Source organism: Lonchura striata, chromosome 3 (assembly GCF_046129695.1).
Source record: "Lonchura striata isolate bLonStr1 chromosome 3, bLonStr1.mat, whole genome shotgun sequence".
NCBI lineage: Eukaryota > Metazoa > Chordata > Aves > Passeriformes > Estrildidae > Lonchura > Lonchura striata.
In genome coordinates, this window is record NC_134605.1 from 57,078,270 (window position 1) to 57,105,338 (window position 27,069).

Here is a 27,069-nt window from a genome sequence, read left to right on the forward strand (position 1 = left end):
TTTGAACTCTCTCAGAAGAGAATGTTCCCACTATTGTAGTGACCTTGCCCAAGCACTCCTAGTGCAGCAGCTGCAGCTTCGCACTAACCCCACAAGATGCAATGACTTTAGAGATGTTACAAATAGCAACATATTGCATCATTGGGTTGGGAAGGTACCAAACCCAGCCCTTTTTATCTGAACCATTCTGTATTGGTACATTTTGTGTAAACTTAAAAAGAGGATACAATTTTCTGCTTTTTACAAACTTTTTATCTTGCTGGTCAAAACTATTGCATTTCTTCCACCTGTAGATACACTTCTTTCTGTGACAACTGCTTGAGACACGTTCTTTGAAGGAGAATGGGAGACAAAGCAGTGTGAAGAAACGTAAGCACTGGTGCATTCAATCTGACACAATTAAAGCCCATCCGAATGGGGCTTTGCAACTTGCCAGCTTTGCACCTCTGGCCATCTTCAAATAACCTCTTCTTCTGTGAGAGGTTTGTTGCTAGGGAAGCCTGGATTGGTCTGCAGCATGATGACCAAATATCTGTTGACATCATGAGCATGAAAATACATGGCAGCAACTTTCTTCAAACTCAGTCAAATGCTGAACCTGTTTTTGTTTCTCCAATGCCACAAAAAAATCCAAACCAAAATAAAACTATGCCAAAGGATGCAAAATTTCTCTTAACTGCTTCAGCATCCTCCAGGACTATCTTTAATGCTGGACTTTCATCACATAGTTTGAGGAAAGCTTCATATCTTGCCTGCCTCACCATTGTGACATCAAGTCAGACTACAGCAGCTCCACCTCAGACAGTGCCAGAAATCCAGGTTGATCCCACAGGAAGGCAGTAAAGCAAACAGTTTGAGAAACACTAGCCAAGGTGAGGAATCAGTAGGTCAAGGCAGTCAACAACAGCCTTCTCCTTCTGGATCAGCCAAAACTGCATTTTCAACATGACTGGTTTTACTTAAAAGGAAGCAACCAATAGATTAACTCAGAATATAAAGAACACACTGCAATTTAAATATTAATGAAAACCTTCACATGTTTGTTCACAAGCAGAAGTTTCCACTTAGTAAACCAAGTGAATGAAAAAGCTCTGTCATTGAATGCAAGAAAAACCTGAAGCTCTTCAGAAGAGAAGTGCATAATTCCTGCTGAGCACTGCATTTACTGTAACTGTGGGAAAAGCAAGCAGGATAAGCCTGCCTGGAGACATGTCTACATTTCAGAGAAAAACACGGCATTTTAAACTTTGTAATCTGTCCCTCAATTTAAAATGTATTTATTGTTAATATCAACAGATTAGCATGTAGCTTCTGTTAATGTTTGTTTATAAAGAGCCACAATACAAGCAGCCTTAAATATCCAAGTTAAACATTTAAAATTCTGATAAAGCAGTAAAAAAACTCCACTCACCAACAGTTCACAGAATCTTACAACAAATTACCTTTTATAAAATACACTTTAATTCAGTAATAAGAGTTTGGAAGAAAAGCTGTATTACTTCAAAAACGTTCAAAACCTGCACACTTTCAGAAGAGAGCAACATGCAGATGAAAACATTCAAGATTCTTATTTGTACAGTGTATAAAAAAGATGTAAGTTGCCTGTTTATATTAATAAGAGTGGAAACAGCGGACATTAATGACATTACATAGCATTCTTACCCAGCAACTAGAACATATTTTCCATCTGGTTGATCCTTTAACCTTTCCAGCAGGGACAAACGTACTTTGGCTTTGGTTTGGCCAAAGATCTCAATTTCATCTGTAAGCAATCCTATCTCCTTGGCAAGTACATCAACAGCTTTTGGACTCTGTGCTCGGGAAATCTCAATATCACTGGAAAAGAAAACAAATAGGAGCCAGAAGATTTCTCTCAGCTTAGGTGGTCAACGACAGAACACAAAACAACAGCAAATAATCCAACAATGGAATTATTGTAATGAGTTTTTCAATTCTCTCTCACATTTTATTAACCAAACCTAAATATTAAGTATCATCTAATATAACATTGAAAATCTTGTACAGACTTTGCTAATTGTTACAATCTCACAGACAGCTCTTGTTTAATCAGATTCCAAATATTACATAATGCTCTCATATCAAGCTAGAAATGTGTCTGCTGGATGCCCAAGCATGTCCCACTGGAATAGATGTTTCTGGATTTGTTTTTCCCTTTTGTTCTCCTGCCTCACAGCATATTTCAGCACATACAATTTACTAAAAAGTGCATGCATTCCTTGGCCAACAGTCACACAAACACATTTGCTAAACCCAATGCTTGTGCATGCAGTGCCTTTCATCCGAGGGCAGCGCCAACATCGATGTTCCCCATGAGGACACCAAAGGAAACAAGGCATTTGCAGACCAACTCACACACTTCTAAAACACAGCTAAACTAGGAATGCCTACAGAGCAGGAGTCTAAAGCACAGGGCACAGCCAAGACATCCAGTGAGCTTAAAGAACTACCTCCAGCAAGGGCAAGCAGCAGCTGAAGCAAGCCACAGATTCCCTGAGGGCATGTGGCTGATTGTATCTGCTGTTCCTGACCTGGACAACCTGAGGTCTTTGGATTTAACACTCCATCATGGATTTTTCATTTGTGAGCTTCACCTGGTTGCCCATTATGTCCACATAAGCACATAGAAGCTGAAAGCTCCTGCAGCACAGAAGCCCAGGGCCTGGCACACAGGACGTGAAGAGTTGTCTCCTTGGGCTTTGAATTGCTTACAATTCAAAAAAAAACAACTTAAAAATTACTTTCAGCCTAACCGGCCTTAAAAGTAATTTCAATTTTCTTTATGTAGTTTCAGTTGATCACAGTATTTTTAAGACGGAATCTGGAAGTGGCATGAAAGCTCATGTCCTGACCTTCTGAACATTCTTCAAGACCTTAAATATCCAATGAACATAAAAATACTACCAGATCTCAACTCTGTGTGTGGACTTTGGCCATTCTGCATACACCTGGCAAATGACCAGTCTGTGCCAAGTTAACTGCTTGCAATTCTTTGAGAAAACCCTAAACTGGCTCCATTATTGATCTATAGTTCTCAAATATCCCCCTTTTGCACCCTGCAGCAGCTAAGTGAAACCCAGAAACCATCCACCCAAACAATGACATAATCCAGTACTACAGGACAAGGAGTTACTCAATCACAGCACTAACCTGGAACCTGCTTTCTTTCAAAGCCATACTAAGTGCATCCCCTTTCACAAAGGGGATGCACTTTGGCTTCTTATGTGTCACTTCAAACACAACTAGCTGTAAAAACTTAATGAGAACACAAGATGGAGTGGCTTCCAAACATCACATGGCAAAGACCATCTTAAGTTTTCACTTAGAACTTCCAACACATAAACAACTCAAGTCCCATAAAATTCTTCTTAAGTTTGTGGTAGTGTGGTCCCCTAAAGATCTAAGAAATGAAAATTTTAAAGGTAACTATTCTCCTGTTAAAGTAATTTATGCATTTAGCAAGAGGAGAAAAATATAGACTAATATGACAAAGTTAGTTTGCATTTTTTCCTCCTACTAAATATATTTTCCCAAAACACAGAAGATTAAAGATTTGGTTATACTTGGACTTCAGAAGTCTGTATTTGTAGCTGACTCTTTTAGTCTGACAATATATTCTCTGTATTGGAAATATCAGAATTGTTCAATATGTTATGTTATTCAGTATTGCTGGAGATGTGCAAAAGTGGTTCTTCTGCATGAATGAAAACTGTTAAGCAAGAAGTCCATTGCTGACAATGTTAAGTGATAATTTAAAAAATGCAAAAAAATTTAAAAGATGGAGGAAGGCTCTACATCTACTCACCTGACTTTTATTTTTTTAACTGCATACTGTAAGAAAATTTTCCATTCCATTTCCAATATATTTGGAAATACTTCAACCCAGATCTCAGAGAAATCAAAAGGCAGATGTTCTTAGTTTTAGTGCTTAAGCAGCTTTGCCTCACTTTCAATGAAAGTTCCATCTGTTTCCACACAACGTGGTGTATTACTGAAAGCTTACATTTTATTACAGGATACTTTCCATCTGAAGGGGTTTTTTACATTTAAAAGAAAAAAGACAAAGCTATAGAGTTAGTAGATAAATGCAAGTCCTATTCTAATTACATAACATATATTATACTATATATATTATGGTGTATATATATATATATATACACACACACACACCATTATTTATTACTTATGTAATTATTGATGCACTAAACACACAATGTCATAGGGAGCGTTGGAAATACCTTTTTGTGAAAATTTATTTTTACTATCACCCTCGTGACATCACATACTTTAACTTTTAATGGTATTATTTAAGCATAGTTTCTTTTAGGCTCCAGTTCTAGAAATTTAATCCTAGAATTCCAGAGAAAGCTCAAGCATTTCTGCCTCCTTGTGTGCCTGATTACAAGAGAAAACTCATTTTCTTGGCATCTCTGGTTTGAATTACATTTGTGTTCATTCCCATTAAACTGTTGTAAGAGACAGTGAAAAGCAAATCAAAATACAACATTTTGTCACAGCTTTCCAAAATGACACCAGTAGGATTCAGAATTACAGAATCACAGAGTGGCTGAGGTAGAAAGAACCTCTGGAAGTCATCTGGTCCAACCCCTCTGCTCATGCAGAGGCATCTAGAACTGGTTAGTTGCCTATGTCCAGGTGGCTTCTGAATGTCTCCTAGCATGGATGCTCCACAATCAACGTGCATAATCTGTGTCAACATTTGGTCACACTCACAGTGAAGAAGTATTTCCTGATGTTCAAATGGAGCTTCCTGGGTTTCAGTTTGTACTCACTGCTGATGGTTCTGTCACTGGGCTCCACTGTAAAGAGCCTGCCTTGTTTCTCTTTGTATTATTGTACATTGTATTTAGACACATTGATAAGATCCTCCTATCCTCCAGACTATGCAGTTCCAACTCTCTCTGACTTTATTCTGGTGTGAGGTTCCTTCAGCATCAGCAGAAGCAGGCCTATCAATAAGTACAAAAAAACGTTGACACTTTCCTCACTTTCAAGCCATTGGTTTCTCTCTATGTCACCCAACACAACCAACACATAGCAAAGCACTTCAGCACAGTAAAGAGCTCAGGCTGCTTTAAATATCAGGTGTCAGCAATTGTGCCGAGGCCCAGACAGGGGTCTTGGGAAGTGAAGGACAGGAGCTGATTGAAAAGAATCTGGTCATGAGAATAAATATGCTTCCTGCTTTTCACACCCACACAGGAATTTAAAAGTCTAATGCAGAAGAAAGTACTTTTGTTGAGGGAAGAAAATAAATACAAACTCAAATACCACTGAAATCACAAAGCCTTAACTAAACACCTTCCTACATCAAGGTTCAGCCATTAGGAACTTCTTGTCTTTTGTATTTCTGTTGGTTTTGCACAAGACTTCTCCTCCCTTCATCAATGAAACCTTCTAGCTTTAGGTCTTCATTCAATAAAGCTTGGCTCCAATGCTATCATCAAAGTAAAAACTGGCAGCAAATAGAAGCACACGGTCATGATGAAGTGTACAAGAGAATGGCACAACATATATAGTCCACATAAGATTAAAAATTAATTAGGGACAGCACATTTTTAGGTTGTCACTCTTGCTTGATCTTTTAAAAAATCTTTTTCATTTTTTTTTCTTTAAAAGCACTTATTACCTGGGCACTGGGGAGAGGGGCTGCAGTTTCAAGCTGTGGAGGTTCCACTTCCTGTACTGCTGGGACTGGATCCATCGCTCCACGTTTTTTACCATGTTCTGGTTTTAAACAAGCAAACAGCACACAAATGCTGAACACTAACTTCAAACAATCTAGAGCATGTTGAAATAACTTCTACAGCAAAGGCTAACTTTAAAAAGCCCCAGACTTAAAAATTTTTCTATTTCATGGTTTTAGGACAAAGTAAGAGCCACTTTTCTATTGTATGGCCACATTTTAACCCCATTAACACATAAGTAGCAGAGTCTCTAACTAGGTCATTGGACATTTTATTCTGGTTAAAATGGAGAGTTACTATTGTTCTCTCACCTTAAAAATAAAGGAAGATATTGATTGTTCACTGACTGACTCATACTGCTTCCAAAATTAAATAACATACATTAAATTAAATAACATACATTAAATAACATTTTGGACCCCCTATTTATCATAATGCAAAAATGCAGACAGATATAATCTTCTCAGTCTTACCAGAGTGAGTGACATTAGCCTGTTGGCACAAGTGCTTCTGCCAACCTTTACTGTATTAACCAGAATTATGAGATGTCCGATTTTTAACTTACCTTTCTCTAATTAAATGTAGTATCACTCTATCTGATTAAGAGTTGCTATTAAAATGGAAGTCAGGCATGATGGTCAAAAGAGCAAAACAAAAGTTACAATATAAACTGTAGAAGCAATTTCTGCAACTTACTGAAAGAGCAACAGATCTGCAACATTGGTACAATCTACAAACAATGGTACACTAACCTGCATTCTCATTGCTACTGCAAGAGAACCAACAGTCTTTTCAGCAGCAGGGTTGTTCTGCTGACCATAGCTGTGTTTCTCTGAAAAATATAAGTATTGCACTAATAAATGACAAATCTTTTTTGAGTGGGAGCACGTGTATTTGAAAGTTATGTCCAAATAAAAAAAATTTCTGAAGGTTGACTTGAAATTTAACAATATTACTGACAAAATGATAGGTGGCTTCTCTAATACTTCAAATGAAATCACCCAGAAGGATGAATATACTATGAAAATCAGAGAGTAACTGTGTGCTCTAAAACATATTACACAAAGTAAGTTCACACAGCTGTATTTGGAAAGCTATCTATATTCTTAAACAGAACACCTAAATGAGCATGGTTAAGACTGTCTTCTCTTCGGCACACACATTACAGTGAGCGAGAACAATGAAATGATCACAAATACCATACAGGATTATTAGAACTTGGAAACAGTATATGCAAATTTTTTAGAATAGCAACAGTTATCTTCATCAGCATGGTATTAATATAGGTATTCTGGAGATTCTACAAAAGTCAGAGTGACTTCAACTTCAGAGACAGTTATAATTGTTTCTAGTGGCAATATATCAAATGATAATCATACATTAGCTACCCCAACTAAACACATTATTTTGTCATTTTGCTGTAATCCTTCTTCTGGCTTGTTCTTCTGTTGTCTTCTTTTATCTAGACACAATTTCTCCAAAATTCACATCCTAGTCTCTGTGGGCATATCAAGGCCGGAGCCACATTCAGAAGGGCGTAGATATAACTGTAATTAAAAATAACAACTGTATGCTGACAGCTTTAACCTTTCTGCCACAGGGGAACTGAAGTGCAAACCCTGACCTGGTCAAGCTCTTGCTCTGTTCACCCCTTTTGTACTGGTCATAAAAGGCTCATGTTTCCTTGCACAATCACCCCTCCCAACAAGGGTCCCAGAGCAGCAGGGCACAGAACATTCAGGCTGGAGACAGGGTGGCAGCTGTAGCCCACTCTCCCACATCCATCGCTGAGAGAGCAGAAGACCTCTCCTTGAGAGCCTTGAGACCTCTCTGCAGACCCCTCAGCCTCATTCCATGTGTTTCCTGACCCTTTCTCAAACTTCCCCGCCAGCAGGCATCTACACATCAGGGACACACCTAACCAAGCTGAAGGCAAGAGTCCTCATATTAAACTCTAAGATAAAGTGTCTGAAAACTCCTTTTACTTGCATTAACACTTGCAATTCAAACAAACAAACAAAAACCAAACCATTTCTTCTGGAGATGCTCAGCTTTAGATTTAGACAGAGGAGTTTTATTGGAATAGTCTATTACAGTCATAAGCTGACTCTTGCTGCTTTGAGACCAGGCTGGGAGAGCTGCCAAACAGACAAATGAAGTAGGGAGAATGAAGTTTAAAACCCCCTTTCAGACAGCTGTGCTTTACAGAAACATTTTGACTTTTTATGTTATTTGGCTTAATATGACTATTTTTATCAGGGCAGAGCTAGCATGTGTGTAAATACATATTAGAATTAGACAATTCCCTTCACTAAACTATTTCTCTCAGACTGCCTATGCTACACAGTCACCCCACAAATGACTAACCAGGCTTTTACAGGGTGAAGGTGAAACTAGAGGTGAAAGTCATGCATGCATGGAGTTAGCAAGACAATCACAGGATTGCAGCAGCTCTCCAAGGATAAATTTTCCAGATGGAAGCTGGAATAGCACTCTCTGCTTCGGACTAATGGTCAGAGCTAAACAGATATTGTGCTCCCTCCTCTGACTTGTACCCTATTGTACAGATGAGTGAGAGCTGCTGTCAGGTGCTCTCTGTTCAGGCAGCTTAGAATAGAGGTGGGGAAATGGTTGAATTTCCCACTATAATACTTAAACCATGTGGGCTTCAGCTTTCATGTGACCCAAAGGAGTTGGACATTAAATCTCATATAATTCTGGCATCCTTAAGTTTTATTCAGAAAGTTATTTTCATTTCCATAACTTTACATATAAAGTATATTCTGCAAGACTCTACCAGCACTTACCTGATTCCAAAACTGTCAGTGCAATAGAAGCAGATGTTGCACTGCTAGAAATTTGCAGAATGTTTTAAAATTGTGATAATTTAAAAATCTTTGATTAAAAAAAATACTTGAAAAAGAATTGTCATTTAGGAGTGAGCACTTTTATCTCTAGTCTTCCAATTTACATTTCATTTCCCCAATTCAGCTACATCCTTGCAAATTCTGAGTGCTTTTAAAACATGCAAGTGTGTTAGACAACATATACACCCACGCAAGTTGGAAATCTAGCCACTATCTAGCAAGAATAAAAGGTTACTTCATGACCATTATTGTTTTCAGGCTTCATTTAGCTCCTGTGACCCCACAGATGTTAAGTCGGACATTTCTAAAGCAAGAAAAAATCCAGAACAATCTCCAAGCACCTCAGCCAGATTCCATGGAAGTCAAGAGACATTTATAAGATTCAGTTGTTTCTCCAAGGTCACAATTATTCCACAAACATCTTGGAACTAAACTAAGTGTGTTCTTTCTGTCAGACACCTGTGTTTCATGTACCTCTCTAGTAAGCCTTGAAACCAACATTTTTATAGCTGGTAAAATGCATTTCTGCTGTAATTTCAGAGTTTCTCCAAGGCTCTGACAACCTCAAAATTATAACTATAAAGACAGATAGACATTTGGTAGATGAATTCTAGTTAAATTATATTGGTAAAAATCTCATGCTGTCTTTCAAAAATAATGCAGTACTCAACAGAGCGCATTGCTAACAACTTGAAAAATGCAAAGAAATGTATATGCATATGCCAAATCTTATATTTTCCTGCATTAGGAATGAATGTTACTGTGGTATGTAATGCAGTTTTTCTAACAACACTCTTTCAGAGAAGGGAAACACTAGTATTATCTATAGTTCTTTAGAGTAAATAAGGCATTAAATATTTAAGTCTTAAGACGTAGCATGCAGTTATACTGCATAACTTTTAGGTCTGTGAAGGCTCAGACTCACTTCTGAGAGAATTAGGTGTCTAAAAGTGGGGCTTGCATCAGCGAGCACACAGTGCTGGGAGAGTTCATTGATTCCTGGTGCCCACTCAGGCTGTACAGACTGGCTGATCCCACCCTGTCAGAACCACCCCAAGTTTGTCACATAAAAGGTTTCTACCTTCAAGATTAAAATGAGGAAGGGAGATCCCTTTTAATTTATTTATTTATAGGTGTGACTGCTTAACCACCACTCCCTCTCTTCTCTGTTCCTTTCCCTTTCTCCCTCATTCCTCCTTCATGAAAGGATGTGTCATAGTAGTAGGCTGGGTACCTGCTGAAGAGACCCTGCCCAATTATATCCAAAAAACCCTGGGGGAAATAAATCAGCATTAGAGATGCAATGAGTCTCCTAGTCACTAGTCCAGGAAAAAGAAAACATGTATTATTTTTGCACAACTTGTGCAGCATCAGGAAGAGAAAAGGCTTGGTATCCACCCTTGAGATCCTCAGTAGGATCAGAGATGTGCTTTGGGAGGTAGACAGTGAATGTCCAAATGCCATCAGACAATCAAGTAATAACCCAGATCTCCACACCTGCAGTGTCTGTTCAAGTCAAGAGTATAGCATGAAAGACAAGGAAAGAAATCTATTGCTGAGGCCATGCTTTGCATGGGAACAGCAGCTGCTTTATTATGAGCCTGATCTTGCATTAGCTCTTCACTGAGTATCTACTTCATTTGCCCTTAGGGAATATCTCTAGTTTAAAACCCATGCAATTAGGTTTTCTCAGCTTTATGCTCATTTCCACAGTTTTGGGTCAATAGATGTCAATCAGGTACACTTATGATAAGATTTAAAAAAAAAAACATATTAACCAGTCATGCTATCCATGTATTTCCTCATTTTCCTATTCATTTGCAGCATAATCTCATTGGGATGCTGAGCAGTCAAATTCATATACACACCAAAAATCTAGAAAATACCTAGAGATCTTCACAGAATTATAAGAAATTTTACAGGAGCCGTAAAATTACATGTTATTAGTAGTATTACACATTATTCTAGCAGCAGAGTAACTTCTGGCAAGATTTCTTAATTTTATTCCCAAGAAAATTCTGTAACATTTTTTCAACTCAGAAATTACTGAACACATACACCCTGCACAACAAGTTAGGGGAAAAGGAAGGAGATTACTCCAAACCCTTTTTTACAGGAATAATTACTGCAGGAGACATTCTGCCTCTTCTTAAATACACATTATTTCTGTACTCCCTCCTGCACTACTCTCTGCAAATAGTTTCACAGCACTTTGCAATTAATATTTCTTTCCTTCTCCTTTTCCCATATTCCAGGTGAGTCCACAGAAGTCACAAGGTAAGACACTATACAAAACAGCATTATGTAATAGCTCATTTGATGACCCAAAAGTCTTCCCTCTGAACTCAGTGAATCCCTTATCTAATCATCCTGGGTATGAAGAATCTGTTCCAACCTTTCTTCTCCCACCTAACATCTTTTCCCTATTTATACATCAGAGAAAGGTGTACACATGTCCTGTACACACACCTTTAAAGGCTCTCCCAGAGATGCAGCTTTTAACTGCACTCGTTTTCACCAAGATGCCGCACACATCTCAAAGGCTCACTGTACACCACTTGCAAGAACTGTTTCCTTTTATCACCTCTTACCTGACAGAGGATCATGAGCACAGTTGATAAGGGTGGCCCCAGGCTTTATCCAGCTCACAGGAACATCGTCGGGTTTCGCAGTTCCGAACACCACCGTGTCTGCGTGACGGAGCTAAGCACAGCCCAAAACACCCCCAGAAACAAAACAAGCATTTCACCTTAGAAATACATACTTGGATATGCATCTTAAAAATATTCACTTATACAGCAATAGCCTTTTGAGCAAAGCTTTTACAGACAGGAACAAAAACTGATCCAAACTATTCAAAGTGATTGATTCTTACCTGCCACGAAACTTAAGAATATAAGTTAAGTAAACAAATTGTGAGATCAGGTGAGTGAGGTCAAAGTAAGCATCAATATTTAATGGGGATTATATCCTTCCAAATAAAAAGTTCTATCATTGTCCTAAACTCCAAAATAACTTAGAGTAACTTAAGAAAAAGAAGGGTTGAAATTGTCTGACAGTAGAAAACCAGGCCAGCTGACAGGAGTGCAGAATGACCCCTTCTGCGAAGATCACTGCCTTTGAATACCAATTAAAGCACTTTTTTCCTTCTCAGTTCATGCTTGCTAATCACTGCCCCCGATTTAGCTCAACCTGGTAGATGTTGGAGTAAAAATGGTTACTACAAAAATTTTTATAATCAAAGACCCAAGTGCCTTTCTTTCCCCATTTCCTCTGAAACAGGATTCTTTACCAGTTATTAGAAGCACCATGAGATAATGGACAGCACCAGAGGCAGATGTATTAAGACACACTAAAAAAGCAAAACACAGACATAGCATTTACTCAAGCCTGACTGCAAGAATTATTTCAGAAATACAACAGTTTTGGTAATATTTTGGATAAATGCAAATTAATTCCAAGTGTCACAAACTCAGTGAGCCGCTCCATGAATTGATTTGTTACTGACAAGAGTTCCAGCTTCTTTTTTGGCCAAAAGTGCTCTGACACCACCCTGCCCAACACTCTTGCCAAGAAAGAACAGCTACAAATCTTGTCAGGATAGCAGGTTTTTGGCACAGCTGAGCATCCAGGAGGGGAGAAGAATGTAACTGCTGCGGAAAAGGCAGAAAATGAAAAAAACTCCATCTTCTCCTCAGAGTACCCAAGGATGGCCTAACCCTCCTTAGAGATCTACATGTGGAAACAAAGCCAGGAGTGTGGGAGAAGATTTACTTGCTTGACAAATGATTAATGCAATGAGCTGATTCAGGCTTCAGTCACATGTCCAGCAACACTCCTGTGATTGCCTGTGCACAGCCATTCAGCCTTATTCAAATTGGTCACACTCCTGAGTCTGGTGCAAATATCAGCTTACATGCCACTCCTAGAAGGCCACATAAGTCATAATGTGTCAGGCCAAATGATACTGAGAAATCTGCAAGGAAATCTGGATAAAAAGATGCTGCAATGCCTCATGTACCAAGAATACCATGATGAAGGTACACTTTACCCTGTAAAAGAAGGAAATCTTTTCTGTAACAATCAACATCAGCACAGAGAAAAACAGTGATTCTTCTCAGTTACATGATCACAGCCCTTTTTTTGCAAGGAAAAAAATAATTCATATTCTAGCAGTTATAAATCATATACTGTAAGTCAAGATGCCTTTCCATGCAAAGCCTCTGGGACAAGGACTAAGAGCTTTGCACACCGCTTAGCATCGTGAGTTGATGAACAAGTTGAGAGCTGTATGCAACAAGTAATAATTCTGATGAATGTTCAGCCAACATACTTATGACAGAATTGATTCAATGTAACAGTAATGTCAGAAAACAACTGATGGAACCAAATATCCATCTCTATGACTACCGACCCTAATGTTGAAAAATGTTCTTAACAGCTGAACACAATTACTTTTGTAGCCAACATTAACAGTGGTTCAGATAGCTAACATCACACATAGTCATAAATTTTAGCAGAAAACCAGCTGGACCTTTCATATCAGTGCCCTGCCCCACCTCCTCCATGAAAAACGTTGCATCACATGACAGCAAAGAGTTGTACCACAGGTTCAAGACACACTGATTTCTCAAAGCCTTCCCCAGTGTGACTTCCTTTCCCTTATTTCACAAAGAAAACAATATTTTATGTGCAACTATTGAAAAAGTTCCTGCAGAGTCAATAAAATATATGTTACACAAACATTTTAGAGAACTTTTTTCCCCTGTGAGTATTTTTAAAAAGTACATCCAGAAACTGGGAGAGCAAGCCCACTGAAAGCAAAATATTTGCGTACAGAATTTTGGGTATCCTATGAAGAGATTTATGTGATCTCTATCAGAGAATTTTAGTTTCACTTGCAAGAAATTTTGCCCATGCCTCCTTTGCTTTTATATTTTTCTCTCTTGCCACAATCTACCCTTTTGATTGCCTGTTTAATCAGTAAAGCAAGAAGCAAGCCTTGGCATGCATGTTCAGGGTCAACCCCCACATCAGAAACCGATCATGGATGTGAGAGATGGGAAAGTCCTATGAAATAATCACAATTAGCCTCCCTCAGCAAATGCATCACAGTCCCTGGACAGAGGACACAGAGGACACATTTGACAGGAACCAGATGTTATAGGCAGCCATAGCCAGAAGGTCAAAGAGATACCCATGAGGGAGAACATGTGGCTGCCTGCCTCATGCTTCCTGGACAGCCAGGCTCCATTCCATCAGGCTGGCTAGAGGAAAGAATGACAACCAGCAGGCCAAACCCTCCCTAATGTACTAGGCAACTGGCTGGAGACAAAGTAAGCCAATACTCCAGTAGTATCCTGCCTTCTCACCGCTAAATATTTTTTCAGTTGGGAAGAGCCGTGCCAATAAATAATCTGCAACCTTACCTCATAACAAAATATGATCCCCTCCACCAAGATTTAAGTTGAAGCAGATTAAGAAGCACCACCCATTCCCAAGACAGAACACCAAATGTTAAAACAACAATACAGACTTTCCAGCCAAGTATTAAATGATAATGGCACAAAGTAGCTGTATATTACAAATCTCTGAAACTCCATTTTGCTGTGAAGTCTGTATAAAATGTTCATTTTCCTATAGTTAAAATGGACTGCTGCAAAAGCCATTTTTAAATGCACGGTCGACTAAAATAAAAATTAAAATTAAAAATTGAAATGTAAACCCTCAGAGTCCTGGGTATGAAGCTAGGCCATATAAAATTGAAGAGATGTGATGACGAATAGGAATCTGATTAAAAGTTTTTTCACAACTCTCTTTATGAAAAAAGTATCTTTGCACATCAGTTTACAGATCAGGTTCCACTTTAACCACAGCAATTCTAATTACGTTCTGAAATCTTGAAAATCTTCTAAGTCTATGACTAGTTTCAGGTACCTTTTCCACCAAGGCATGTACTAATTACACAGTTTCTTCCAGCTTTTCCTGCCACATCACCCTGAACACACTTGCCCTACACAGTGCATGTGAAAATCAAGCCCACACCTCTGCTGTGGGCTCAAGCCTGCCCCTATGATCCATGCTTTAGCAACTGTTCATCTAGCTTACAGACAGGGGATACATTTCAAAATTGCAAAGAACAGAGATGATGTGCATAAGATGTTGAAGTGGAAAGGCATCATCATCATCAGAAACACTCATGCACCTTCCCTCTCCTCTCCTCTTATGGGATCTGTGTGCCTGGTCTCCTGTTCTCCCATGCTTACAATACAAAAATGTATTTTTCTGCCCATAACAAGATCCTTAGTCTTACCAAGAAAGCAAAACTAGGAGAGCAAATAGCTAAGAGATGTCTAAGAGCTTGAAGCTCAAGTGTTGGCTCTGAGGAAAAGCACACTGTGGCCAAAAGAAGTTGTTTTTCAACCTGAAAAGGAAACTCCTGTTCAGCACTCCAGCTGAACCACTCTCATACTTCTTAACCTTGCTTTTCCAAACAACTTCTCTATTCCTAATTATACCTAGACAGACCAATGCTCACTTCTTTTACAGTAAAATTGTATGATAGCAGCTCTCTTAAAAAGGTATGATGGTGTTCACACACAGACTGCATTAAAGATGACGTGCTGAAATAATGACTGACTGAATTCAGATGACTGAAGTAAAATTCTGTTTTCTTAGAGGTACTAAGTATCACCCATGTTTTGACAAGAAAATAATCCATTTATTTCAATACAAATCCACTTGACAACCTTCTTTCAAACTAGGAAGTATAATTCTGATATAATAAAGGATTAAACACATCAGCTCCCATTCTTCACATGTCAGTACTGAACTGACTTTTGGGGAGTCCTACTTTAAAATGACAGGGGAGATATCCCTAAATGTATGTCACTAGGTCATTCTTCAGGCACAATGCAGTGAATGTGCTTTGAAGAGCCATCTACACAAAGCTCAACAGAATGATAACATCTTAAGTATTTCCTGTAAGATGCTTGCGTCTTTATCTCTCACTTTTTAAGTTCTTTTACATTGAACATATCAACACAAAAAAGAACAATGTTTCTTCCTGACAACTTTGCATAGATGTGCCAGAACCTTCTAAAATGCTTTCTTGCATTTGTGAATTATTTAAAAACCCAGGAAGCTCAACAGTTCTGAAGGACATAACTCAGCTGTGCTGTGACAACTGAAGGCAAGCAAACCCAAAATGGAACAAAAAGAAATATTAATAATCTGCTCCATTTTGAACATTGAGACTGTGCCCGTTATTTCAGATCAAAGCAATGAAATGAAAATATACCATTATTTATTTTAATGCATTTTTCCTGCCATAAGACAGAACAGACTTGCTCTAAAGGAGCACACTAAGTCAGATGGTAGATGGCATTATGCTGTTTGTTAGGAGAGCTACCCCAATATTTTTAAACTTTTCCTAAGGTGGATTAAAACATACTTCCTCTTGATCATTTTCAAAATATTTTTGCAAAAGTGCACAAGTGAAAGAAGCAGTAACAAGCCCATAGCAATACAAAACCTTATCCAAAAAAACCTACAAACTTAAGTGTTGTGTAACTCATTTAAATTAAAATAATTTCTAAAGGAAACACTTGTTGTTATGCTGTCCGTTTTAAAAAGAAGAGCAAATTAGCAGAGTTAGTCTAAGGTAATGTACTAACAACTTAAGAAAGGCATTACATGGTTAAGGTCAGGTTTAGTACTTCAATGCACATAGGCCTGGCCAAAGGATTACAACAAATAACATTGCCCTACCCTTAAGACAAAATTTTCCTTTCCTCTTATATATTGCAAAACAAATGCATCTTAGTGAAAAATCATACTTTTTGTAAGTTTATCCCTCACTTCCTAAGTGAAGTGATTATGCTACCACAGGTTATACTTCCAAACAACACAAACTGCCACTTATAGTGTGTCCTATTCAGAGAAAGGAAAGTTAGTGTATGGTACAAGAAAAACAAAACATGAATTGATTCTTTCAGGTCTTTGAAAAACTTAAATATCAACTATCACATTTTCTTACTTGAAATTCAAGTAACAAAAAAAATAAAGAGAAGAAACCTGGTGAATATTGAAGCTGTTTTTCATAATCAGCATTTTAAACAAACAGAAGAATACAAATTCTACAATCATGTTATCTAACAACGTTGTCGTTCAAATTGCCACAGAACTTCATTGTTTGTTTAGAAACTTGTGCTCAGTTTCTGACTCTCCAGCTTCTGGGAATATGAAACAGGATAGTTTTCCCTGCATGCTTTAGATTTTACCAAGGAACTAGACTTAACTATCAGGCTGACATCCAGACAGGTTCAGCACAGCTCTGGGATTACTGGTGACATGCTGCTCCAGGCTCACAGGTGAGGAAGAGGAAGGTAGGTTTCCCCTGGGCTCTGCTGATTAGTCCCACAGGCAAAGTACAAACTCTTTTACTGCCAAAAGTTAAAGTGAACCTAGGAAAACTGAAGTGCACAAAGCCTCAAACTTACACTTCCCATTCTGTTTCCCATCAAAGGCCTGCTCCAAGAGGTAAGCTATGGGGAATGCCAAAAAGCAAAGCATGATTATGGGAAAGCATCTGGATGGAAGGAAACAGAATTCTCTCCAGCTATTGACAGCACTGCACAAGCAGCTCTGGGCCCAATCCAGATTTTTTGCTGTGAACCAGAGGAAACACCTCTGGCCACCCTGTCACCCACCCCATCCAGCCCAGAGCAGTCCTCTAGCACAACCCCAAGCAATGAGAAATAGCTGAGGAATGAGACATGGCAAGGATCAAGTTCACAGCACTCCATCTCCCAGAGAGCCATATGTTTCCTAAGTGCTGTCAGTCACTTAAAAGCCCAGAGCTGAGACAAGCCTGGCAAAAACATCCACAGCTGTGAAAACACGGGTTTGCCAGAGAACTTTCTATCACAGCTGCTCGAATTTGTTTCCTTCTCTTGTCTGCGCCTCCAAAGCCTGGAGGTTGGACACCATCGTTTTGCTTTGGCTGCCACCCTGTGGCACACATGGACTGTCCAACACAAGAGCTGTCCCCAGCACCTCACCACCGAGCCTGGATCCTGCTGCACATGCCCCCACGACAATGCAACCCCAGCTGGAGTATTCTGTGAAATCTGGGAATAAGGAACAAACTGTTAAGTTTCACAGGAAGTCATATCAGTTTCTAAGTTGTGTCCCAAAGCTCTGCAAAAAGCAACCAGAGACCACGCAAATCCTTCAGTTTAAGGATCCTGAATTTCTTTGAATCCTTTTACGGCTCTCTTCAAAGATAAAGATTGGGGATTTCTCTGTCCCAAGAGCAACAACACTTGCAAACCTTTAGGACACAAATCCAGTGGAAGTAATTTTATGTAGATGACTGTATCAGAGGACAAGAAAAAAAGATGGCATTTCTATTGCAGAGAAAGCAAAAGGGAGAGCTAAAGCATCTGTTTGTTGGATTCCTTCACTCACAGGCCTTGGTGTAAAATAATGAAGTTAAAGCAGCTGCTGCTACATGTCATATTCTGCTAGAGGCCAGTGCTGCACCACTTCTGAGCAAGTAGGAAGGAGAAAAGACCCTAACCCACACTGGCTACCAGCAGCCCCACTGCCACCTGTGCCTGCAATGAGGAGTCTCCCTCTTGGGAACAGCAGCTAAGGGCAGGATTGTCAGGTGGACAGCTGACAGGGATGAGCAGACAGTGGAGATGCAGGATAAGCCCAGGCAGACGGAAGAGTGCTCACCTCACTCTGCAGCTGTGGGGCTTTCCAGTGGCAGCTGAGGACGGTGGCTCCCTGGCGCTGCAGCACGCTCTGCAGGGCAGCACCCTCTGCCCCGCGCGCTCCCACCAGCAGCACCTTCTTCCCACCTGTGCGACACAAGGGAAGTCACTCAGCCACCCCCAGCACAGGGCACAAGCACCAGCAGCTGCATGGAGCTCCCCCCAGGCCACCCACGGCTGCAGCACTGCAGAAGGGGCTGCAAAGGGGCTCAGAACAGGACAGCGCCGTGTGCCTGCACAACCGCAGCAGCTGTGCCGCACAGCTGGCACTTCTGGAGCCCGTACAGTGATAACAACCAAAGGTCTTAAGGAGTTTCCTGGTGACTCTCTAAATTCTAGTAGGCAAATACTGTTCTTCTGGCTTTCTGGTATTTTGCACAAATCCTTTCACTCATGTTTGTTACTAAGTACATTTAACCTCCTATTTACAGTTCTGCTACAGAAATCCTTACTTCAACAATTATGAATCACTGTAAGAGAGAAAGCTTCTGAAACACTGCCTTAAACCAACAGTGTCTTCACATACAGTAAACCTGTTTGCTTGAATCTGCCATTTCAGTGTCAGCACTGACATAGCACAATCCAAACCAAAGGATTTGCTCAGCAGCAATTTACAGGCAAACCTGGGTTTCCCCAGCTACTCACGCTAATCAGATAAATCAAGTGAAATCCCCAAGTGATGCCTGTATTTTCTGTTTGGAAGACTCACGTATCTTGTGTGTTTTCTGTGAAATTAAACCTGCTGATGGCAGCTAAAACCTGCCTAATATCCAAAATCTGTTGGCTTGAGACTTGTTTCTACAAAGACAAAATTCAGATGTCACTGAGCAGGAGGATTCCTCCTCGCTAGCAGAAGACAAATAAATGTCAGCTGGGGAAGCAACACAAAATAGAAAACACTACAAGGTCACATTATATTTGGCTCCCAGCCAGGATTAAAACTGAGTAAAACAGGCTAAAATTAATGTAATGATTGTGATAGAAGAGCTCACCTATATCTTCAAGAAGCTCCATCACAGCACACACTGTAGGAGGAACTAGACAGTCATGGACATCACCGTGTACCAAACATCCTAGGTTTACACTGGATAATCTGCAGTGGAAAAGTATGGCAATTTAACAACAACAACAACAACAACAAAGTTTGTGTAACATAAATCCCCAGCAATGCTTGTAACATAGCTAAGAGCTAAATCCGAAGAGCAAACATCTCTCACAAAAGCAAATCCTTTGATAGTCATGTACTGTAGCTAATTTGTATCATCCCACACCTCAGTTAGACAAACACTGAGCCTCAAGAGAGGCCAGGAAAGGGATCTGAGTTAGAATGAGTAACACAATCCCATGATACACAGGCAGCTCTTTACTTTTCACCCCAGGCTACCCACAGCACATTGGGCACAAACAGTTCAGTGGCTGCAGGGAGACCAGACCAGTGCTGCCAGAGCCAAGCTGCCTTAGGAGGGGGCAACTCAGGTGCCCCCACACTGCACTCCATTCCCTCTCATACAGAAGGATGCTCCAAATTTTCCATTCTCTGACTCCACATAATGGAAAGGTTTTTGAAGGATTTTTGGATTAAAAAAAAAAAAAAAAAAAGTGGGATAAAAAATTGGCAATAACCTGCAGTTAAGAGCAGGAATGCTACAAGAGCAGCAAAATGATAACTCACAAACCTAAATTACACCAGTGGTCTCTTCAGAGAGTAGTACCACTCAACACTGATTGCAAATCTGTGCTAATGGGTCCAAACTATTATAGCTTACTCTCTCACCACAAGAGAGTGCTGTAGGGAAGTTAAAACCTTCTCTGCAATCTTTCCATCAATCCTTCTTGTGAAAATTCAGTACTTTGTGACTACCAGTTGTATTATTGAAGTACTGAAATACCCTAAGGATCACCAGTAAATCAAGATTTCATTTTTTATTTCTTTGAAAGGACTATGCCCTGAATCTGCATTATGTAAAAAAAAAAAAAAAAAAAAAAAAAAAAAAAAAAAAAGATAATTACCAAAACTACTTCAGAAAAAGACTTCTCATTGATTCAGAAGCATCTTTTATCACTGCTCAATAGCAAAGACAGATACATTGACTAAGGAATCCATTAACGAAAAGCACAGGAGAAAACTGCTTTTACAGAGTCATCAGACTGCTGATATTATTTCTCAGTGTTCCACTTACCCATCCACATCCTTCTCTGGTTTCACAGCATTTAATATCTTACTGCTATATAAGCTTTCTGGGAGGTCAAGAGCAAGGCCTTGCACGTTAGGATCCTCATTGAGTCTCAAGATTTCACTGACAATCTAGGAAGTTAATAAAAAGCATTAAAGATCAGAACAACAGATAAAAGGAAAATCTGATTAGAATGAGGTAAAATCTGTATTTTTTTTCAATTACTTTATGACCACCTTGGCTTTCCTTGCTTATTACTAAATGAAAAAGTTCTATTCAGTTTATTATCAGTGGCTTAACAAATTAAGCCACCCTGACTCTATTCTAAACATCTTGCAAAGTAAACACATATTATGTGACATTATGCTGCCAAAAGCAGTTTATGTTTCACCACTCCAAACCTCAGCAAAAGTTTGTCACTGTAATGGCTTCAGAAGATGATTTTAGAAGCAGAACACCTGAGTTAATATGGAGTGCAAAACAGGACCAGATCAAGTCCCAATATAGGGACAAAAAGTTGTGACACTCGAAAGAACAATTATACAAGAAAAGCCTCATTTTATTAAACCAGCATAGATGGTTACCAATTTTCCTTCTCAAAACACCTAAGAGCTGGTAATTATCTTGTGAAGAACTGTTACGTTGAAAAGGCACTGCAGAGAAGTTTATGAAGTTCAAGTACTGAACCAGATGCAAATTCAAGTGGTTTATAATAGGTCATATCTGACATCTGAGACTGTACTTCCTACCCTTGACTCCTTCCTCTCTAAAGTATAATGCTGATCCATGCTATTTTGTGACCAGAAAGAATACAATGGAACCAAACATGTCAAAGCTTTTCAGGTGAGAAATGTCATGCAAGCATGTCTTCCCACCCTATATATAAAACCAGTGTGCAAGCATCACAAGGCTTTATAATAGAATTGGATTAACATCCAACAGAAAAGGATTCTAAGTAGGTTTTTTCCTTCAACTAATACAACGCCTTTTTAAAATGCTTTTATTGTAAACTATTCATTGTAATTCTGAACTCTATTACCCAAACAATTGATATGCAATCAACATTAAACTAGGGGATTAGGCAGGAGTTAGATTAGCTGCAACTCTGAACAAAGAGAACGTACTACATTAATACTAAATACAGATTGCACAAGCATATCACTGGTACAGAAATGTCTCTTTAGTTTCCTGACTCCTTAGGGAAAAAAACACGCATATCTGATTCTTAAGGTACTATGGCACTTGACAGAAACAGGACTGGTATACATTGCACTAGAAAGGATGAATGAATATGGACATGAAAATGTCTGCATTTTTCTTTAAAAAAAAACCCCTTGATATGCTACAAAATGCTGAGGGCCTACAGAGCAATTAAAACTTCAAGCTGTATTTCTGTCTCCTGGGAAACTAATTCAGTTTTCCATTTTAACTGCATCTTATTTTTATTCACCTTTCCATCATCCATCATCATAGCATTTAAATTACTAATAACTCATGCAGGGTAAAGTAGTATAGTATTAACTTGCATTTATTGTACACAGGAAGTGATGGCAAAACCAAATTTGCATGGCATTGAAATCCCTCCCACCTTCCCACACCAGGGAACACAGGTGGGAATCCACTGAGATGTGGATTTTAGATTTAAAAAACTCATAATGAGTAAGCAAGAGAGTAAGTAAACCATGATGAATTTTATTGGAAGTAACTTCCTTTAAATAACCGAAATACCCCAATTTTCTCTTTAAATACACAGCTAAGCCACTTCTAAGATAATACTTCAAACTATCTGCAACTACTTGCATTTAATTTATTCACTGTATTTTACCTATTTCCTGCTGTGTTACTCAACAGATAAAATACATTTACCAACAACAGAGTGTATTTGTTTTTCATTTCAAAAGCCCACTCTTCTTAAATGGGTAGTTGACTCTCCATAATCTACAAAGCTTCACAGTAAATCCTTTCAATGTATCTAGAAGCAGTTCTTCAGATTGCACTGCAAGGCAGTAACATTTTAAGAACAAAGTGTACCCAGAAACAAAACAGTACACGGAACTCACAAGCCTGCAGGATTATCAAACTTGCCAAGCACAAGGAGGCCAGCTGATAACAGTGTCATCTTCTACTATACATTCCTTCACTGGTTTAATTTTCACGTGGTTTTCTATATTTAAAACATAATTGATATTAAGTGCTGCACCTTCAACAAGGTAAAGAATTCAGGCCTGTAGTGATTTGAGGGGGTTTTTGGTTTTTAATACATAATTGAAACATTAAAAGATCAACAGACAAATTCAACACCTCCCTCTCCTTCCCCGCTCCCTTCCCCATATAATCTTATAATCTTTTATTGCCCTGAATAATCTGGGTAATAATCAGTCACAGGAGCAACTGCAGGAGACAGGATACCTGAGCAGGTATGGGGTTAAACACCAAGCACAAAACCAAAACATTACTCTATTGATTCTGCCCCAGCTTGCCAGGGAACAGCAGACATGCCCATTAATTATCCTTTTTCTCACTTTTGCCAGTATGGGGATAATATCTGCTATTTAAACCAAGGCAATCCTAAACCTAATTTGAGTTAATAGAGGTCAGTCAAAATAATAATAAATAATAAATAAAAGTTTATGACAAAAATGAAAAAGAAAGACTCAGGTACTTCAGTTACCTCATCTTTGGTGCTGCCTTCAGGAAGACAAATGTGAATAACACGTAGACCAATCTGTTAAAAGAAAAGACTTAAAATTACTAAAGGCAAATAACCAATGATTATTAACATATGTATCAGCTAAAGCTTACCTCTTTGGCAAAGTTCTTGTTTGCTTCTTGAATCAACTGGTCATTATGTGCCTTGGGGAACAAAACAGTAACTGAGTTTTAAAATAATACATTTTAAAAAGAGTACACTAATGTACATGCCTATGCAAGAAACATAGTGACAATGTCTGTGTCTAAAGGTATTCAAACAACAATTCTAAGAAATAAGCAGAAGGCCATGCCTGTTAATCTCAAATAGTTCAAGACTGCTGACAGTGAAAAAAAGAGCATTAAAAAAGCACAGGTTTCTTGGAGAGGCACAATTCCTATTAGGGAAGGAGAGCTTGCCCTCTGTCCCCCAGCTCCCTCCCTGCTCTGCCAGCATTCCTGGCACTGCACTACCAGCACCCCACTCCCCAAACATGGCAGCTGGTGGTGAGTGGCAGCATAGAAGTTGCTGCACTGAGGACACTGTGCAGAGCTCACACTGTGCCAAGGGAGAAGAGATAGGTCTAGGGACAGCTCAGCAGCTGCTCCCCTGTGACAGTAAATGTGGGACTGAACCCCCACACTGACAGCTCAAGAAGTTTAACTGGGATGGAGCAACTGGTGGTACCACACTGTCCTCTACAATGTCCCTGCTGCTGCAGCACTGGCAGGTGAGCACTGACTTTGTGTGAGTGCAGAAAGTCCCTGTCCTAAACCAGTTCCTATCAAAACCCACTGAGCAGCACAGGTGAGGCCAGAGCTCAATACATGGGCTGGCAGAGTGCAAGGGTAGGACAGGAGGTGCAGGGGAGCCACTGGTGCTGAGCTTTCCAGGGCAACAGCTCCACTGTTAAGCATGATCCTGATGCTTTATTTTACTTTTCAGCATCAACAAAATTAAGAAGCGCCCACTGATCATTTTTTGCTGTTGCATAGCTTCAACCAAGGTTCAACATGGATAATAAACAACACAGGTATCAATTTTGCATTGATTCAGATTCAGTTGACTCAAGAGGAAAAGGACAGTCCTAAAATCATTCCACTGCAAGTCCTCATTCCCAGTCCTGCTAAGAGGTGGTGCTCTGTCATGCTGACCACTGCCACGAGTGACTGGCAAAGGAGGAAACTTCCCTGCCCTCCCTCTGCTCCTCTGGGCACATGTGGCACAAATCTTAAGGCTCTGCCCACATTACTGGTAGAGCATCATAAGAACATCTGTAGACCAAAGCAAGTTTTCTTTGCACCAACAAATACATATTTAAAATGGGCTCTGCTTCAGTCTTCACAACCAGACCAGAGCTAGAGTGACTGGAAAGCTGGAGAACAGAGCTTAGGTGAATTTTACCCAGAAGGATCTAGGCCACATGTTCCTACAGCCACTTCATGAGGCAGACCGAGTAGGGTAAACAGGGACAAGAGGGACATCCCTCCCACTGTGCCAGCACAAAACATGCATGTGGCCATGCAGAAAAACAGATTCAGGAGACAAATGTGGTTAAAGACAGCCTCTTTAGACCCCTAAGGCTGAAGAAGATCACAGTCCTAGTCCAGATCATGGTGCAGTTGGATGGAGACTAACAGGAGCGTGAAAAAACAGGTAAAACAGGTCACTGCTTTCCTAGCAGTCCTTCAGCTTTAGCCTTAAAGGGCTCTGTGAAAATGCAATTATCAGGGAGGGTGAGAGATGAGAGAGTCTGTTCAGATAGCCTCCCTAGAAGACCTTCTGAAATAAAGCTGTTGCTGCATTACTTAGATTCACAATCAGTACTTAAAAAATACTTACAGTTGGGTTTTAAACTCAAAACCTACTGGGTCAGAGTTTCAGTGTGTGCCCACTCAAAACCAATACCAACTTCCTAGGAAACAAGAGAGTAACATTTTTGCCAGCATGGCAGTGGCTCCCCTCTGAATGATAAACATCCTTAGTTTTGTGACCTCCAAACCATAAGAAATCTAAGAATGAACATCTTTCAGCTCTGCAGGGATAGCAATCCTCATCTCTCATTTTGATTGCCTATCAAAAATGGCACCATCAGTGGAATAAAAAGCTCTTCACAGCATTAGTGGAACAATGATTCTCAATTCTGCAAGATTCCTTCAAATCAGAATGTGGTGCTACTTCTACAGGATGCTGACACTTTACACTTATTTCACACACACCCTTCTGAGCTGACTGGGACTTTTTATTGTGGTTTTCCTCTCCTTAGAAGAGCAAGAAGATATCGATAAGCTGTAGCCACCCAAAGGTAACATGGCTGACAGGAAGCAAAAGGGTCTTTCATTAATCTTGGCATTGTTATTTCAGGGGTGGGAAGTGAAGGGAGGCCCACATTTTCAGGAACATAAGCACTTTGCTCAGTATTGCAAAAAAGCTTCAAGTTAAATAAAGGTTTGAGAACCCTACTTTTAATTAAACTATTAAGTTATTCAACTTAGACAAGCTGTGAGAAAAAGTGATCCACACGTAAAATGAGGAAGACTACATTTGCAAAAGGAAGAAAGGATAAAACTATTCCTTTCCTCTGCAAAGCCTTCCCAGCCTGAAGTTTCCTGTGACTATTTCAGGCATAAAGAAGGGCAATCTACCATCTGGTGGAACTACCTCATCCTATTGCTTTGCTTTATAGTAAAGTACACAATATTCTTTATAAAAAAAAGGATTAAAATTACTTTCTGCACGGTGTGCTTCTGAAGTTTCAGACAAGTAACAGTGCCAAAGGAGATCTCTCACAGCCAGTAAGTGCACAGACATACTTTACCTGAATAATGGCAAGCGTGGGCTCAAGTCGAGGGTTTTCTCTCTTAAGAGAGGCCAAGGAATTCTTTGCATTGTCGGTGACTTTGCTGCAACACAGTGACAAGCAAATCTTTAACAAAATAAACCCTCCTAACATTAGTGGGCAGAAACCAGTTAATCAACAATGTAACCAAAATGCTTGGGCGCGTAAATTTTCAATCTCCAAAATTATGGTTGGATGTGAACTGCAACGGCCAGTGTTCAGCAGGAAGGTACAAGAAAACTTAAAAGGCCAATATTTTTTTTTCTATATAGGTATGTGGGGCATTGCTCTGACATGCCCAAAACTTTATAGCTAGGCTGTGTTAATTCATGAGAAGGCTTGTCCAGCCCCTCCATGGGAAGCGCACTGAGCTGTCTGCTCAGCTCTTGGGTGAGGTGGGTCCTTCATTTCCATACCCCTGGCCAGGGCAGTGACAGATGAAGAGGCCTTTACAGCTGGGCCTGCCACGACTTAACACAGGTTACACCAACCCCATGAGCAGCAGACCAGCTACTTTCATGGATGTGTTTCAAAACCACCGGCAGAAGGGAGAAAAGGCAGCTCTGTTTGCCACACTGCTTCTTGGAAAAACCAGTGACAGCCAGGAACTGTGAATGCTTTCTGGAAAAGAAATTCTGGGTAAGTGGCAGCCAGCTCTCCTGGGTTACCTTTTGCGTGTGCAGGTGATACTTACCCAGCTGGGCAAAGAGGATACCCCCTGAAATATGTCTGTCTGTCCTCCATAGCAAGGAAGACAAACAGAGGAGAACAGTCAGGAGTGGATTTTTGACAGCTCCCACCCTTGCAGAAGCCAATGATCAGTTCAATTCAATGCCGTTGCAAACTATTCCATCCAGGGGTGAATCGGGACGTAGAGGGGAGCCGACTAGGGACACGTTTTTCCAGGCACACATCTGCGCACGTCCTCACCTGAGCCACCGCCACATGACGGCAGCTCCGCTCGCTCTGAAAATGCCACCAAAACCAAAACC

The 27,069-nt window shown here is 39.8% G+C and overlaps 1 protein-coding gene across 2 annotated transcripts in view; it reads right to left on the reverse strand.

Annotated features, from left to right (window-relative positions):
* MTHFD1L (methylenetetrahydrofolate dehydrogenase (NADP+ dependent) 1 like) overlaps positions 1–26,191 on the reverse strand; it is a 139,885-nt gene extending 113,694 nt beyond the window's left edge. Inside the window, exons 1-10 of one of the 2 annotated variants that reach the window (XM_021540609.3) lie at positions 26,057–26,191; positions 23,352–23,402; positions 23,221–23,274; positions 20,556–20,680; positions 19,368–19,468; positions 18,338–18,462; positions 11,185–11,296; positions 6,479–6,558; positions 5,669–5,766; positions 1,663–1,836 (exon numbers count right to left, since the gene is read on the reverse strand). In XM_021540609.3, coding sequence (XP_021396284.3) covers positions 1,663–1,836; positions 5,669–5,766; positions 6,479–6,558; positions 11,185–11,296; positions 18,338–18,462; positions 19,368–19,468; positions 20,556–20,680; positions 23,221–23,274; positions 23,352–23,402; positions 26,057–26,191 — 1,055 coding nt within the window. Of the gene's footprint in view, positions 1–1,662; positions 1,837–5,668; positions 5,767–6,478; positions 6,559–11,184; positions 11,297–18,337; positions 18,463–19,367; positions 19,469–20,555; positions 20,681–23,220; positions 23,275–23,351; positions 23,403–26,056 lie in introns of those variants that run through there. The other variant, XM_077782193.1, reaches the window with a different exon arrangement.
* Between the last annotated feature and the right edge of the window lie 878 nt (positions 26,192–27,069).